We start from the raw sequence: 15,252 nt of genomic DNA on the forward strand, positions 1-15,252 counted from the left end.
CTCCAGCATTCCTATTTTCCAGTTCTGCTCATGCGTCTAGAAGAAGAATCAATGTCCAACATAACATACAACATGCGCTGGAAGCAAAAAAGGATCGATATGATATGATCTTCCATTTGATTGATCAACTACATGTATGTATATCGACTACACATAGCAAGCCATCTACTCTCTCTCAAATCTAATCATATGTAATAGGCAATGCGCAAGCTTTGCTTTATATGATCTTATAAAAGGTGAAGAACATAACAACATAACTAACTAAAAATTTTGTTGTGGATTTGCATGGTAAGTTGCGACCCTCCCTCCCACAACCACCTGGTTACTTCTTCTTCAACCGTCGGCTATCGCTTCATTCAAATCTCAATGTGAACTTCTTTGGTTCTGTTTACAAGGCATGAGAGCATGTGTCAGCAACTTTCAAACACCTAAATACACCCCTACCTGGTTACAAAAAGTAAATCTGGCCTATGCTTCACAAATAACAAGTGTATACAACAGAAAATCCATTCACTTTTTCAATGTTGTCATAAACTTTAACAGAATCCTAAATTTGAAGTCTGAATTGTTGCACGGGAAGACAGATAAAGAGCGCAAAAGGAGGTCAGCAGCGAAGAATTAAAAGGGAACCAAATACAAACAATTATTCTACTTTATTTATTCCTATAAACATGCAATATAGCATTCCAAATTTTGTTAATTGTATCAATCCATTGCTATGAATGCCTTTTCTTTTCATTTTTACTGGGGGTGTCAACTCTCAAGAGGCATATGATAAATAGCATTGTTTAGAATCAGTACACGATTAAACCAGCCAGCTCAAACACCCAATCAACTGGATTCACACCATTGATCCAAGGATCCTCTCACTCTTCTCTTCTTGTCACAAGGATCCTTTTAGATAAAGATTATAAAGCCTTCAAGGTCCAGATTGATGACTCCTAAAACCACTGAAGAAATAGAACCTAGAAAAAAAGATTTAGCACTTAGATCCCCAAAAGTGTGGCTCCCTTTTGGCACCCTTCTAATCTCCTTTCCCGAAAACCTAACACTTAAGAATATCATAAACAAGCCTTAATTAACTGCGTGGAGTTGACAACATGTATTCTAGCTTGTCAATCATGGTTTCAAAAATGACCAAAGGACTTAAAATGCTGCCTTACAACTTAACAACAACAAATTTCAGTACATGATATGATATTATATATATATATATATCTGAAAAATTAATATGATGCTGATTTGACTGACTGAACAGGTTAAGTTACAACACCCAAGTTAATTTGGTCAAACAACTAATCGAATCCAATCAGTTCAACATCATGAACTGAATACAGAATAACGACCTAAGAACCCATCCCAGTTGGATTGGATGTCCCTCCCTAGGAAAGTGTTGTATCTGTGAATTTGCTCATTTACTTCTTGTACATGAAGATCTACCATACACATGCTTTCTGATATCTTTGGGATGTTTGAACAGAGACTTGGCATTTGAACTTCATAAAATCCAAAAAAGGCATGATTCAAAAGTTCGACATCATCTCCTAATTGAAATTGATTTTAAAATTAGGAACTTGCATTGAACATCCCATCATTTCAAAGGCATCTGGAATAGTGTATCTCTCGAGGTTTTAAATTGCTGATGCGTGTAATAAATACGACAAACTGCGAGCTGACCACCCCTAGGGTAACTACCGACAGTCTGCTGTGTGGACTGGACGACAAGGTCAGAAACCTACTCTAACCTATTGAAATCATTTGTAAAACAAAAAAACCAAGAGTATGTAAATGAACTGTTGATTGGGCAGTACAACCTGTTGACAATCCCTCAAACTGTTGACTGGCTCGTCCTAACTTCCCAAAACTAGTGCACTCAGCCAAGAAGCAAAAGACTGCACAGGGCATGGCCAGGAAAATAACTAATGAGGGTCTTTCACACACACCTAGGAATTCGGGCTAATAACAAAGACACAAATTTAGTAACCAGTAGAAAGTAGAAACTGATACCTTAGGCTAACACAGCATAATTCCCTGGCAATTTCTAGTATAAGGGTCACGGTATTGGACCTGGGAAGTCAAGGGTCCAACATAGCAACCTCCTGGTGAACCTGTTCAAATCAGTCATAAATGTACATGGAAAGCTCCTGTCTGGATGTGTCCCACACCTATTCTACAAATTGTCATCACATGAATATCTAAAACACACTATGTCAGCTTGTGCTTTATAGCCTTAGTTGTTTTCATTAAGAAAACATAGAATCCCAAAAAACTCGTGAAAGACAGTTCTAAATAGTGAAATCCTCTTTCCAATTCTGCAAGAATAAATTAATTTTTGATATTAGGATTTAGGTTTTATTTGAATTTAGAATTTGGATTTTAGATTTAGATTTAAGATTTTTATGAATTTTATTAATTTTGTTAGAATAAATATAGCTAGGGTAACTACAATAGGATATTTAGTTATTTATCTTATCTGTTCTGGGCCCAAAAGTTTTGTCTATGTATTTGGGACTGGCCAGTCATTTTGAACCAGGAAAAATTCTTAGAATTTCCAGTGAAACTGTCCTTTTGACTTTTTTGAGTGTGGAAGGAGCTCTGAAGTGACAGATTTTACAAGTGTTGAATAATCCATTTTCTGGCCATGTCCCTAGTTTTTCAGTCAAACAGGCTGTCCAATATGCTTTCAAAATATTGACAAAAGGTCACAGCCTTATAGGTAGGAAGTTGTATAAACAAAAACGGTGTAATATGCTTGTTAAAATCAGTAATGGTGGCCCTACATTGTTTTATACTGAAAATTTAATTTACTCTCCTAATCAGAAGTCAGGACATATCCCATTTCGATTGTGTTAACAGACAACTCATCTGAACCATCCAAGTTGCGTTATCTCCACTCCACAACTCATGCAGACAAGACAACAATATTTTTGGTCAGACCATAAAATTAAAGCAGATAATGTTAATAGATATACAAATGTGCATACATAAAAGTAAAAAAATATAATTATAAAATGTATATATACCCACACTTAAAAAGTTCTCTTTTGAGAATACAATATATATGCACAAACACGAAGATCCAAACCATGACATAAGAATTAGCATGTGTACTAAATCTAAATTGTCATGAAACAAAATGAAGTTCAGCAATCTACAACGGTAGAGTAAAAATTTACCTCAAAAAATTTAGAAAGATTTCCCATCCCCAAATCCACCAAAACGACTTCTCCGAGTATTACTTAAGTCACCACCAGTTTGGGTAGAGCGAAAATCACCAAATCCACCAGAATGACTTGAACCAAAGTTTCCAAAACCACTTGAACGATCTGAACGCCCTGCATCTCCAAAACCACCCAAGCGGCCCGATCCACTGCCACTAAAGTTCCCTGAATGGCCTGAACCAAATCCACTGCCCGATCGACCTGAACCAGGTCCACCATATCCAAAACGACTGGAGCCAGAACCACCCATCCGACTAGATGATTGACTGCCATACCCTGTAGAACGGCCACCCCCTCTACCTCCCTGAGAGCCAAAGCGACTTGAACCCATGTCACTGAACATGTCGCTGCTTCCACCCTGGACAGTAATCCTGGGGAGCTGAAACCAGAAATTACATGGACATTAGCATGTAGATACAAATATCTGCTACAGAGTACATGAAAGTTAAACATGCACAAAGATCACAACATAGAAATTCATATTAATCCATAATGAAATGGGATATTGTCTAACTCATGCAGACTAATTTCATACATAGATTAGTCACCAGAACGATACAAGAGGAAATACTACCTGACATACTCAAAAACACAGTTTATGGTAAGAATGCCTATTTCTAAATAATATTGAAGGAGTAGTACGTATGTGCTCATATATTCATCAAGAACTAGACAATTGCCAGATCCATATCTCTCAAGTTTTAATTTGTCCACATATTCAGACTTAACGCCTTACTGCAGAATTAGACCAACTTTACAGTCTCAGTTGTCTTAATTACCTCAATAGAGTTTTAAAGGAGAATAGCTCATAATATAGAAGGAGATCTAAAATTGAGCATATTACCTCCATAAATTTGCATCCTACATCTCGCTCGATTGTCCTAACATCCCTCATTTGATTTGATGAGTACATGAGAATTGCAGTACCCTTCTTCCCAGCACGACCTGTTCGGCCAGACCGATGGACAAAGATCTCTGAAGTGCTTGGCAGTTCATAATGTATAATCTGCAAACAGAAGGAAGCCAATCAAGGGACAAATGCAAAATACATAAAAGAACACTGCAATGACACAGAAGATAATTAAACTGCAAGGCAGCTTATTAGGAAATCAGCCAATTCTTGAAGTAATTCCAGTGTCAGGAAAGGGGAGCTGCACTGACTAGTACACTTGAAAAACACCCTTCCACACGATTCAAGATCTAGCAAAAGGTTGTAAAGTTGAAAGTTGTATAAAAATAAATGTTTCAGCAACAAGTATCAAAGAAAACACTCTTCCCACAAATCCCAGACAAACTTTCAAGATTAGGACAACTGATTGCTCCTCTCCCTTTAGGCTTTGTTTGAGAGATTTTTAATAATAAAATGGAATGCAAAATATTTTCTTCTTGTTTGGGAGAAAAACGTATAGAAAGTAATGGGAAATGTTTCTCCTTGAGAGCAATGGAAATGGTAGAATGATAGAACAATAAACAACAAATGACCATTATACTATTTAAATGAAAAAATGGTGTGCTTAAAGCAAGCACAAATTTATACCTTTATAAAGCTTTTAAGGTTAATGTTGTCAAACACACAAAAGTAAGTTTTCTATCCATTCTCCCTCAATTTGAGGGAAACAAAAAAAATATATATCTCCCACCTATTTTCATCCATTTCCATTCCATTTCTAATGTCTCTATCAAATGAGGAGAATGCTCTTCCATCTATTTTCATTCCATTCTATTCTTAATGTCTCTCCCAAATGAGAACACATACCATCCATTTCCATTCCATCCCCCTCTCCCAAATGACTGTTAATATCCAAGGATGCAGTGGTGAATTTTTTTAATATTAATACTAAATTGGCAACAGCTCCAGTTTTGAACTGATTTTCAATTTTCTTGACATTATTATGATAAATAGCGAGATAAAAGGAAGAAAGAACAATATTTGAGACAAAAGTGAAAAGGGGGAAACCTCCTTGAACTAGGGTTTATACAAATTCATGACAAAAATATCATCTCCGCTAAAATAAAGTAAGGACAACAAAGCATCCCTATCAGCCCAAGATAAAAACTATACAGGAGAGTTAGTTTGTGTTTTTCGATCTCCACATTCTCGAAAGCACACTGATTTATCCGTCCACATGCAACACTCCAATCACACAAGAGCCATCATCCTTGATAATTTTAACAGAACACAAGTTCATGGCATTTCCTTTTTCTCTGTAAGTAAAGTTGCTCTACTTCTCATTCACTTGTAAATGTTTTCTCATAGCAATTAGAATACGAAATAAGAACAAACAAGATTAGAAATACAACCCACCAGATCAACATTGGGAACATCAAGGCCACGAGCAGCAACGTCAGTGGCCACTAATATGTTAAAGCGACCATCTCGGAAGCCTGAAAGAGTTCTTTCCCTTTGATTTTGTGAAATATCTCCATGCAAAGGTTCGCATTTGAAACTTTTTTGCATGGAATATGCCAATCTATCAGCATCACGCTTGGTTTGAGTGAACACAATGCATTTGCCTCCTTTTGCATGTTCCTAAGGTGCATATGAAGTACAGCCATTGACAAAGGTAAAAGATGCTCAAAATTAGCAACACAGTCCTTGCAACGAATAAAATCAATTGAAGGACCAAGCAACCAACATACTAACCAAAATCGATATGAAGATGGACACAACAAAGGAAACAGAGCTTTGATTCGTACCGTTATGAGAGGACCAAGAACTGATGGTTTCTCATATATCTCTGAAGCAATTGCATATAGTGATATTCCATCTGCCAACTTCTGAACAGACTCTCCTACCTGCAATATATATGTTGCACAAGTTCTCACACTTCAAATTATAGTGGACATTTTTTTCCCGTCACTCAACATATGTTTATGACTTAAGAAGACCAAATATTACTAGCAACCATTCCAAATTATGCAAGAAAGCAAAAAATAAAAAAGAAAAAATAGATTATTTCTACAATGTTGCAACAAAATCAGTGGTCCCATTACTTTTTAGTTGTTTCCTAAAGTAGAAAGCTATTGATTGTCACACAATACAAGAAATGATAAAATTAAAAAAGAAGTTATAATAATAAAGTTGGTATAGCACTATTGAAGATAAAATGTGCAGCAAGAGGTTTAAGATGGTTTGGAAATGACACATCGACTAATAGATACATCTATGAGGAGATTGAATGAAATGTATTAAACCATAACAAAAATGGGAAATATAACTAAAAGAAAATTGATAGAAAAGTCTTCAACATGTCATCGTGACACATAATAGCTTCATAGAAAATATGATCATAGATAATTGGCCAGCTGGAATCCATGTAGCTAACCTCATATAGGGGAATTAAGGCTAGGTGACGCTATTATCGTTTCCTAGAGTAGAACGTTTTTAATCGATAGCAAGAAAAAAGATGCAAGTTGATGTCAAGGAATATGGAGCAACAATAATGACGAAAAATCCCTAATGAAGTTAATAGGTGAGAGCAAAAACATAAAAATAAAAACAAAAAATGATCCCATACACTTACAAGATCAATTGTTAGTGGATTTTTCAGATAATTTAAGGTCAGTTTCTTTATCCAACTTGGCATTGTTGCCGAAAACATCATGCTCTGACGTTTCTGTGGCAGATGTTGTAAGATAGTCTCAACGTCCTCCGCAAAGCCCACATTAAGCATCTGATCAGCTTCATCCAGAACAAGAAATTGAATTTCAGATAAGTTCAAAGCACCTCTCTTGATCAGATCAATAACCCTTCCAGGTGTACCAACAACCAAATCAACACCATGGTCAAGCTGACTCATTTGTCGTGAGATGGGCACACCTCCATAAACACAAATCGAATCCAACTTAGGGGCAGACTCATAGAATTCCTTGTCAACTTGGCGAGCAAGCTCTCTAGTTGGGGCCAAAATTAATGCCAAAGGATTCCTTCCACATCTATATGTTAGCAAATAACACTTTTTATCAAAAAGTGAGAAGGACAAGCATGAAAAATACTAGAATTCAAAATCAGATGAAGAGAAAAAAAAAAAAAGCATAGATAACCTCCAGGAAAACATAACAGATACATCATCAGTAAACCATAAAACCCCCCAGGCCCCCAAGCCTAACAAAAGCAGAATAAAATAAATCTTTATGAAGCACAATTTCAAACATTCAAGTTGATCAGGCTATTGAAGGTGACAAACCCATGCTTTTCATTGAATCGAATGATCTTATCCATGATAGGAATCCCAAAAGCTAGAGTCTTCCCTGTTCCTGTCCTAGCACGGCCAATCATATCACGTCCCTGCATGGCTGGTTCCAGCACAGCTTTCTGTACAGCACAATGGTAAAGAAAATGTTTCAGCAACTTTCTATAGATACTTTGTGTCAAGAGCATGGTAAGCTGAAACTAGATAAAAATGATAACGATAGAAGATTTTCAAGTGGGACAGAAACAGCAATATGAGGCAATTTAAGAAGTAAAACATCATCACATCACAAACATGAAATAACGAAAACCTCACGGCAACATGGAGAGCCCAAAATTAGAAAGAGAAAAAAACAAAAGAAGAAAGAGCCAAAAAAGTTGAGAGCTTCCAACTAATTTACATCACCCATTCTTTACCTCCGACGTCTGCAATTTCCTGTATAATTCTAACACGCAGATAGGTTTCATTTGAGAAGGCATAGCATACTGAAAATGCAGCCACCATATTCTCTTCCTCTTAAGACAATTTTGGCATCAAGATTATAAATTTACAATCTCTACTTCATTTACTTTGTCCAGTAAATGTAATTCATCACTAAAAAATTGCAGGAATATATCAGGATCAGCATGCTAAAATAAGAAAGAAGAAATCAAAATCGTGTTTAAAATAAGATGCGTTAAAAACGAAATGCAATATAACCTGAATGGGAAAGAGCTTGGTGATGCCCTTCTTGGCCAAAGCAGAAACAATCTGGTCAGAAATTCCAAGCTTCGAGATCTCAAGACCATCATCACTGCTGCTGCTAGTATTAGACCCCTGAAACTTGGAAAAGGAGGCGGACTTTTCTTCGTCGGAGAAATCAGCCACCGCATACCCCGCCTGCGATGACGGCAAAGAAGCCCTGAAATTCAAGAAGGCGGCAGCAGAATGAAAGCTCCTGCTGCTGCTCCCCGATCCAAATGGACCAACACTCCCACAGAGCCGCTCGATCAACCACGGCTTCGGAATTAGGGCACTCCCACCAAACGGCACATTTCTGGATTCAGTTACGTCGCTGTTCTGATGATGACGAGGAGGATGGAGGAAAACATCGACGGAGTTGGTCAATGCGGCGGCCAGGGTCGGCCGCTTCGACACCGACTTCCTCAACAGGACTAGACTACTACTCATCTTCTTCTTCTTCTTCTTCTTCTTCTTCTTCTTCCACTCCTCCCCTTGCTAATTCTAGAGAGGGAGAATAACAGAAACCCTAACGCGGGTGCGGAGAGAGATGGAGGTTTTGCTAGGGTTTAGTCAGTCGGGGGAAAGGAAATGGAAATGGAGGCGAGCAATGGGACCACGCCAGCTATAAAACGACTAGGGCGGTTTGGGAATTAGGACAATGCTGCCAGGAGATTTTTATCGGGTAAAATTCTGTAAGTGTACAACCGAATTTTCATCATTTTTTTTTTTAAATCACACAATATTCGTACCGTAGTAGTTATAAAAATTATTTTTGTCATTTGAGAAAATATTAATACCATTGAGATTTAATATTATATCATAATTTTTTATTTTATTATTATTTAATCTCAATTAAATATTAAAAATAATCAAAATACCTCAATATATAAAAACCCTTCTCATCTCCTCTATTTTCCTTTCTCTCTCTACCTCACTCTTGTAGATACACCTTCTATTATCATTCATTTCACTGCGACATCGATTCTCACTAACATTTTTTTATTATCATTTTTTTATATTCTTAGTAAATTTATTTTTCCCTTCTTTCAATCCATTTTTTTGTTCTAAGTTTGACAAAACCTAAATCGAGAGTTCAATTAATTAATTAAAACTTTTAATCTATGTTTATTTTAATTTCTCGTAAAATTTTTATTAAAAGGTTTATCCAAATTTAAAAGGTCTCCATCATCAAGTATAGAAATAGTCAATGGCAACCACTAGTTTTTTCTTTTTTGGTTTAATTTTTCAAAACTATAAGAAAATGGATGGAAATGAAGCCTATAAGTACCATTTTATCCCTCTCTTTAACAAATAAGAGAGATTATTATTATTATTTAAATATAGGGTGGTTCTTGTAATTAAGTCATAGATGGTTATTGCAATTTCCCAATCTTCTTTATTTATTTATTTTTTTGTTTTTATAGGAAAGGTTTGGATGTAAAAAAAGGATATATGAAAGGATACGAGCGATTTATTTAAAATTTTCGTAAGGTAAAAATAACATGGTGAAACTTTCTCACATATAATGTGTAATATCCAGTAATTAATATTAAGGGTATTTTTGGAAGTTGTTGGGTCAAAATGAAATATGTCAAAATTTCAGGCCAATGTGTAATATTCAAAACTTGAACAAAAAGGCAAGAGACAACCAAGAGGAAACTTGGAGGGTAAAAAAATGTTCAAAGAATTATGGGACGTCAAAATCAAGAGATTTGTAAAGGTTTTGGGTTAAAATTTTACAATTAGGGGCATTCGGGCCAAAGTGCAGAATCTAGAAATTGGTGGAGGGTGGTCAAAACGAGGATTTTTCTAGACTTTAAAGGGTTTATTGACACATTTTAAACTTAAGGGGTTTAATGGAATAGGTGAGAAGTCTAGGGTTTGAGTGAAATCGGCAGAATCGTGAAATATCAAAGTTTAGGGGGTGGAAGTGTAATTATCGAAAGTTGGGTGTGAAACCTGCAAATCACCGGCCAACTTTGCGGCGGCCGTCGTCGGAACTTACAAAGGGTATCAAAATGATCTCCAGGCCATGATGGTTCGATTGAACCTAGCTATGGCCGAGATCTATAGCAAATCGGTGGGAATTAATTTTTTAAAAAAAAATCGAATCTGGCCGAAAATTTCGAAGTAATTTCATCGCGATTTGGTTTGATTTTGGGGCTTCTAATGATCATATTCGAAGCTTGGGAGGTAGGAAAGCTTCCTATTGGTCGAAGAACCGGTCGAAATCGGGTATAAATAGGGTTCGAGTGGCCGAGGGTTTAAAAATAAAATCGAAGATGGTTGGTCGTGTTTCGGGAAGAATTGAGTCTTGGGAATAAGGGGCTTTTGTTCCTTGAGTTCTAGGGAGTTTTCTGGAGAATTTGGGAGGTTTTGGTGTAAGTTTTAAGGGGTTTCAGAAGCTTGGCCAGAAAATCGGGCTTCGTCGGAGCCGACCCTGTAAACGGCCGTTTGAGGCTTTTCCGGTGGATTTTTCCGACGATAGAAGGTACCCCTAGGATCGCCTCCTCAAGAGCTTCAAGGCCATATAAGTGGTTTGGCCGTTTGAAGTTATTGCAGACCGCCGTCGCCGGAGAAGGAAGCCGGAGAAGACGAGGCGCGTGACCAGCACGCGCGGACTTTAGTCGCAGCCCACTCGCTTGGCGCGTGAGGGCGCGTGGCGCACGGTATGTTTCTGAAATTAATTTTAATATTTTTGTAAAATTATTTTAGGGATATTCATGCAAAAATATTTGGAGAAAATAGGTGTTTGGCATTTACAATGGATTTTCGAAAGAAATAAAGGTTTAAAAAAATAAGGAAAAAAAAATAAGGAAAATTGAGATAAGGATGGGAAAAATAGAAATATTAATGTCTATAGTCATAATGGCAATCAGGGGACGACTTGTCTATTAGAAGAAAGGAATTACACGATTTCCGAAGTGCAACACACTTTTCGAGGCAAAAACCAACTTTTTTCGAATTAAGGTGAGAGGTTCGAATCCAGTCTTACTATTGTTAGAGAGTGTCTTGACGTGTTGGTTGTGACTTCAGGTAAGTAGTTACGCCTTTAGAACTTGGGATACATCGTATAGATGTTTACTTATGTATATACCGTTTGAATGGAATAATGAATCGATTGTTTAATTTCTTAAAAATATGAAGCATGGTACGCTTTTCTTTTCATATCACCGAGGTTTTTTCTTAATTTTTGTGTTATTATTATCGGGATGGGGTCTTCTTGAGAATGGGGCAAGGTTAATCCCGCTGATCGGGTGACACGGTAGGGCACTCAGGGATTAAGTATGTAGCGGCAAGGTCAACCCCAATGGTGTGTGGAATGGATTTTTCCACGGGAGGTTGAGAATGCCAGGAAGATTTCTCATGTTAAACATAATGCATGTGATTTTTGTCTTAAATGTCATATTCTTGTGTTACTCATGCATTCGGTAATCTGTATCATGCCATCACTTAGATGATTTTATCATCTAATTTGGGTTATGCCCCTGGAACGTTCAACGTTCCAGCCAGGGACTGCTGCAAGGACAAAGATGTGGCCGGTTGAGGGCAATTAGTGATGGGAGTATTAGCTGATGTATCATTTTCGGTTATTGGAAATTATTTTAATAGATGTACGAACAAGCGCATGATAGTGTTATTTTTCATTTTATTATGTTGTATTTCGTATCTCGCAATGTATGAACATCGTGGTAGGCCACGGTATTTATGTTACGATATTATGTTCCGCTGCATATGTTATGACTCGTTTAGTTGAGACTATGGATCTTGTTAGCTGAATGGGCAAGACTGGAGTTCTCTGGGTTTTTACCTGCATGTGAAGATTGTTCTTGGAATCACCGCGAGCATCGGCTATTGCATGTGACGGGATTTTTCATCTGCATGTGAAGATTGTTTCCAATGGCACCGCGTGTGACAGACTTAGAAAAAAAAAAAATTCCCGAGAATTTCTTATAGTGACGCGCCCGTGAAAGGTGGGGTGTTACATAATATTACATGTATTCATAGATTCAAAATAAAATATAAATTAGATATATTTTCACAAATTTAAAACATAATCTAATATCTTGTGCCTCTAACTCGACCAACTTCCTAATGTGATATTTTTTATTATTTGACGTATCAAAATAATCTAAAATAATATTGCAATTCTTGTGTTTTAGCTTTTTTGTTTGTATTAATATCTAATTTCTTTGTTATCTAATTATTGTAAAGTTATTTAAATATGAATATGAATTTGTTATAATTAAATATATTAGATATCTGAGTACCCATTAACTTATGGGAATGGAAATGGAGAGTTAAAAATAAGAAAAATTAAAGACAGATACAAATATGGGGACAATGATAGAGATGCGGATAAAGGATCCTCTACCCATTATACCCTTACCATTGTCATTCCTAGAATCAAAATGAATGAAAATTATAAACGGTTAATTATCAAAATAAAATATTTAACTCTAATTATGTTTTTAAATTTTCATTGGACTTTTAAATTATTTTAAAATAAATAAATCATACATCCTTTAAATTTTAGATCTTTAACTTAAACACCTTTTGAACTTTGTTTTTTTCAAATTAATTTTTGAATGTTTTCAAAATAACTATATGCTCCATCCATTACAAACGATATTAGGTAAATTAATCGTATACCGTATGCATTTTGGACATTTCACCCCCCCAAATATTTCCTGTACTTTATTTGTCATCAAATCGATCTCTAAATCCTAAATGTCGACAATGTCTTTTTGAAATAAATAATATTAATTAAATTAAAATTATCTTAAATCTTTATTTACTTAAACAAAATTAAATTAAATTTAATGTAAAACAAAAATTTTACTCTTTTTTTATTAATTTAAGATCTTATTTTAATTATAAATCATCGATGATAACTTATATAAAAGTCCCATCAATAATACCTTACAAAAGCTCCAACATATATGCAAGGAAAATTTTATTTGCAGTCCAACAAATTACTCTTCGCATCCCACTTAATGCAAAATTATGTATTAATTTTTAATTTCTCATTTTAACCCCAATCCATTACCTCCTCCGACCACCGTCTCAGCTCTTTATTTTTCTCCCACACCATATACACATATACACACACAAACACATACACCATATATATATATATACACACTCACACACACACATATATATATACACACACGGTTTCATGGCCGTGGCCATGGCAATCGCAGCCATAGAAGCTGACCCACCTCGCAGAAAGAGAGAGAGTGGGTCGACCATAACTGACCCACACACACACATTTATATATATATATATATACACACACACACACGCATGGTCGTGGCCATGGACTCAAACCTTTGCACCTTGCGGTGCAAGGGTTTCCATGGCTGTGGCCATGCGTGTGTGTATATATATGTGTGTGTAAGTATATATATATGTGTGAGTGTGAGTATATATATATATATATATATAAATGTGTGTGTGTGGGTCGACCATGACCGACCCACTCTATTTTTCTATTCGTCGCGACATACACATGTGTGTATATATATGTATGTGTGTGTTTCTATATATATATATATGTGGTGTATGTGTGTGTGGGTCGGCCATGGTAGTCGGCCCATTTTTTGTCTCTCTCTGTGTGTATGTGTATATGGTGTGGGAGAAAAACAGAGAGGTGAGGCTGTGGTCGGAAGAGGTAGTGGGCGGGGCTAAAATGAGAATTTTAAAATTTTTATAGAATTTTGCATGGGATGAGGCGTGGAGAATAATTTATCGGGCTGAGTATAGAATTTCCCTATATACAACTGTGCACTGCATTTGAAAAAGACTCTTTAAACGCTTCACTCTTAAAAGTTTTCTTCCAATTAGCATAAATATGTTGAGTGCAATTTATATGTTTCGCATGTGACACCAACCTTTTAATAATAGAATAATCTTAAATTTATAATGCCAACATTTAAAGGTATTACTGGCAGGAGATAGTCATTGATCCATAATTAAAATCATCGTTGTGAGAGAAAAAAAAAAAAAGTGTGAAAGATAGAGAAGGAGAGAAAGGGAAGGAATAAGAGACTTATCGTCACTTCCATAATTATCAAAAGAGAAAGACTGGAGTGGATTTGAGCGGCAACTATGGTTTAAATGATTTTTGTCCAAACTCTATATAATCAGAGTATAAATCCAACAACCAAATATCTAAATAGTTTTTGTCCAATAATTTTTTTAGTTTACAAATTTAAAAATCCATTGTTGACTCAATATAGAGATAGGAAATGCGTGGGTCGGGCTAGACCAGCCCGCATCCCGCTTGGCCCACTCATTTGATGGGTCGGGTCAAATTTGACTTACAAGGGAGACTGGCCGGGCCAAGAAAATGAAAACTTGGGCCTGGCACGGCCTTGTGGCCCTTAATAAATGGGCCAAAGTGGGCTGGGCCGGGTCATGGGCCTGCTGGGTCGGCCCGTGGGCCTGTTGGGCAAGGCCGGCCTATGAGCCTGGCTATTTGGGCCGGCCCGTGAGCCATTTATTTTAAATTTTTTTATATATAATTTTTTAAATATATATTTTTTATTTTTTCCTAAATGTAACTAATATTTTTTAAAATATGTTTAATAATGTTTACTTATAATTTTGATCTTTGTAAAATTATGATGTTTATAGTAAACATTATATTTACAAAAATTACACTAAAATTATGTTTACAACAAACATAATTTTTAATTATTATGTTTATAATTATTAAATACAAACATAATTTTTTAAATATTTTTTTATTTTTTGATGGGCCGACCCACAGGCTATTTTGGTGGGCCGAGCCAGGCCGTGGGCCATATATTGCTGGCCCAGCATGGCCTTCATTTTGTTAGGCAGGTCGACCCAGCCCGTTTGCTATAGTAACGGGCCGACTCATGCCCGCCCGACCCATTTCCCATCTCTAACTCAATAGTAGATTGTGACTCGAGTGTCAACTTTTTTGACATTTGTTGGCATGACAATCAAATTGATAGTCAATTAGAGATTAGGTATCAACTCTTTTAATGTCGTCACGTCGCAATAAACTAAATAATAGATTATATTTCCTGTTACAATTGATTTTTTTTACTTTCATTTTTCTAAAATACTATGTTTTTAT

At 36.1% G+C, this 15,252-nt stretch overlaps 1 protein-coding gene across 1 annotated transcript; it reads right to left on the bottom strand.

The window, feature by feature from the left end:
* Positions 1 to 78: 78 nt before the first annotated feature.
* Positions 79 to 8,747, bottom strand: LOC127811845 (DEAD-box ATP-dependent RNA helicase 53, mitochondrial-like). Its single transcript, XM_052352032.1, has 8 exons — positions 8,114 to 8,747; positions 7,409 to 7,536; positions 6,746 to 7,157; positions 5,919 to 6,017; positions 5,527 to 5,751; positions 4,066 to 4,227; positions 3,177 to 3,600; positions 79 to 384 (listed from the first exon to the last, which is right to left on the bottom strand). The coding sequence occupies exons 1-7, from the start codon at positions 8,582 to 8,584 to the stop codon at positions 3,187 to 3,189; spliced, it is 1,911 nt and encodes a 636-aa protein (XP_052207992.1). The 5' UTR covers positions 8,585 to 8,747; the 3' UTR covers positions 79 to 384; positions 3,177 to 3,186.
* Between the last annotated feature and the right edge of the window lie 6,505 nt (positions 8,748 to 15,252).

Source organism: Diospyros lotus, chromosome 10, assembly GCF_014633365.1.
Source record: "Diospyros lotus cultivar Yz01 chromosome 10, ASM1463336v1, whole genome shotgun sequence".
NCBI lineage: Eukaryota > Viridiplantae > Streptophyta > Magnoliopsida > Ericales > Ebenaceae > Diospyros > Diospyros lotus.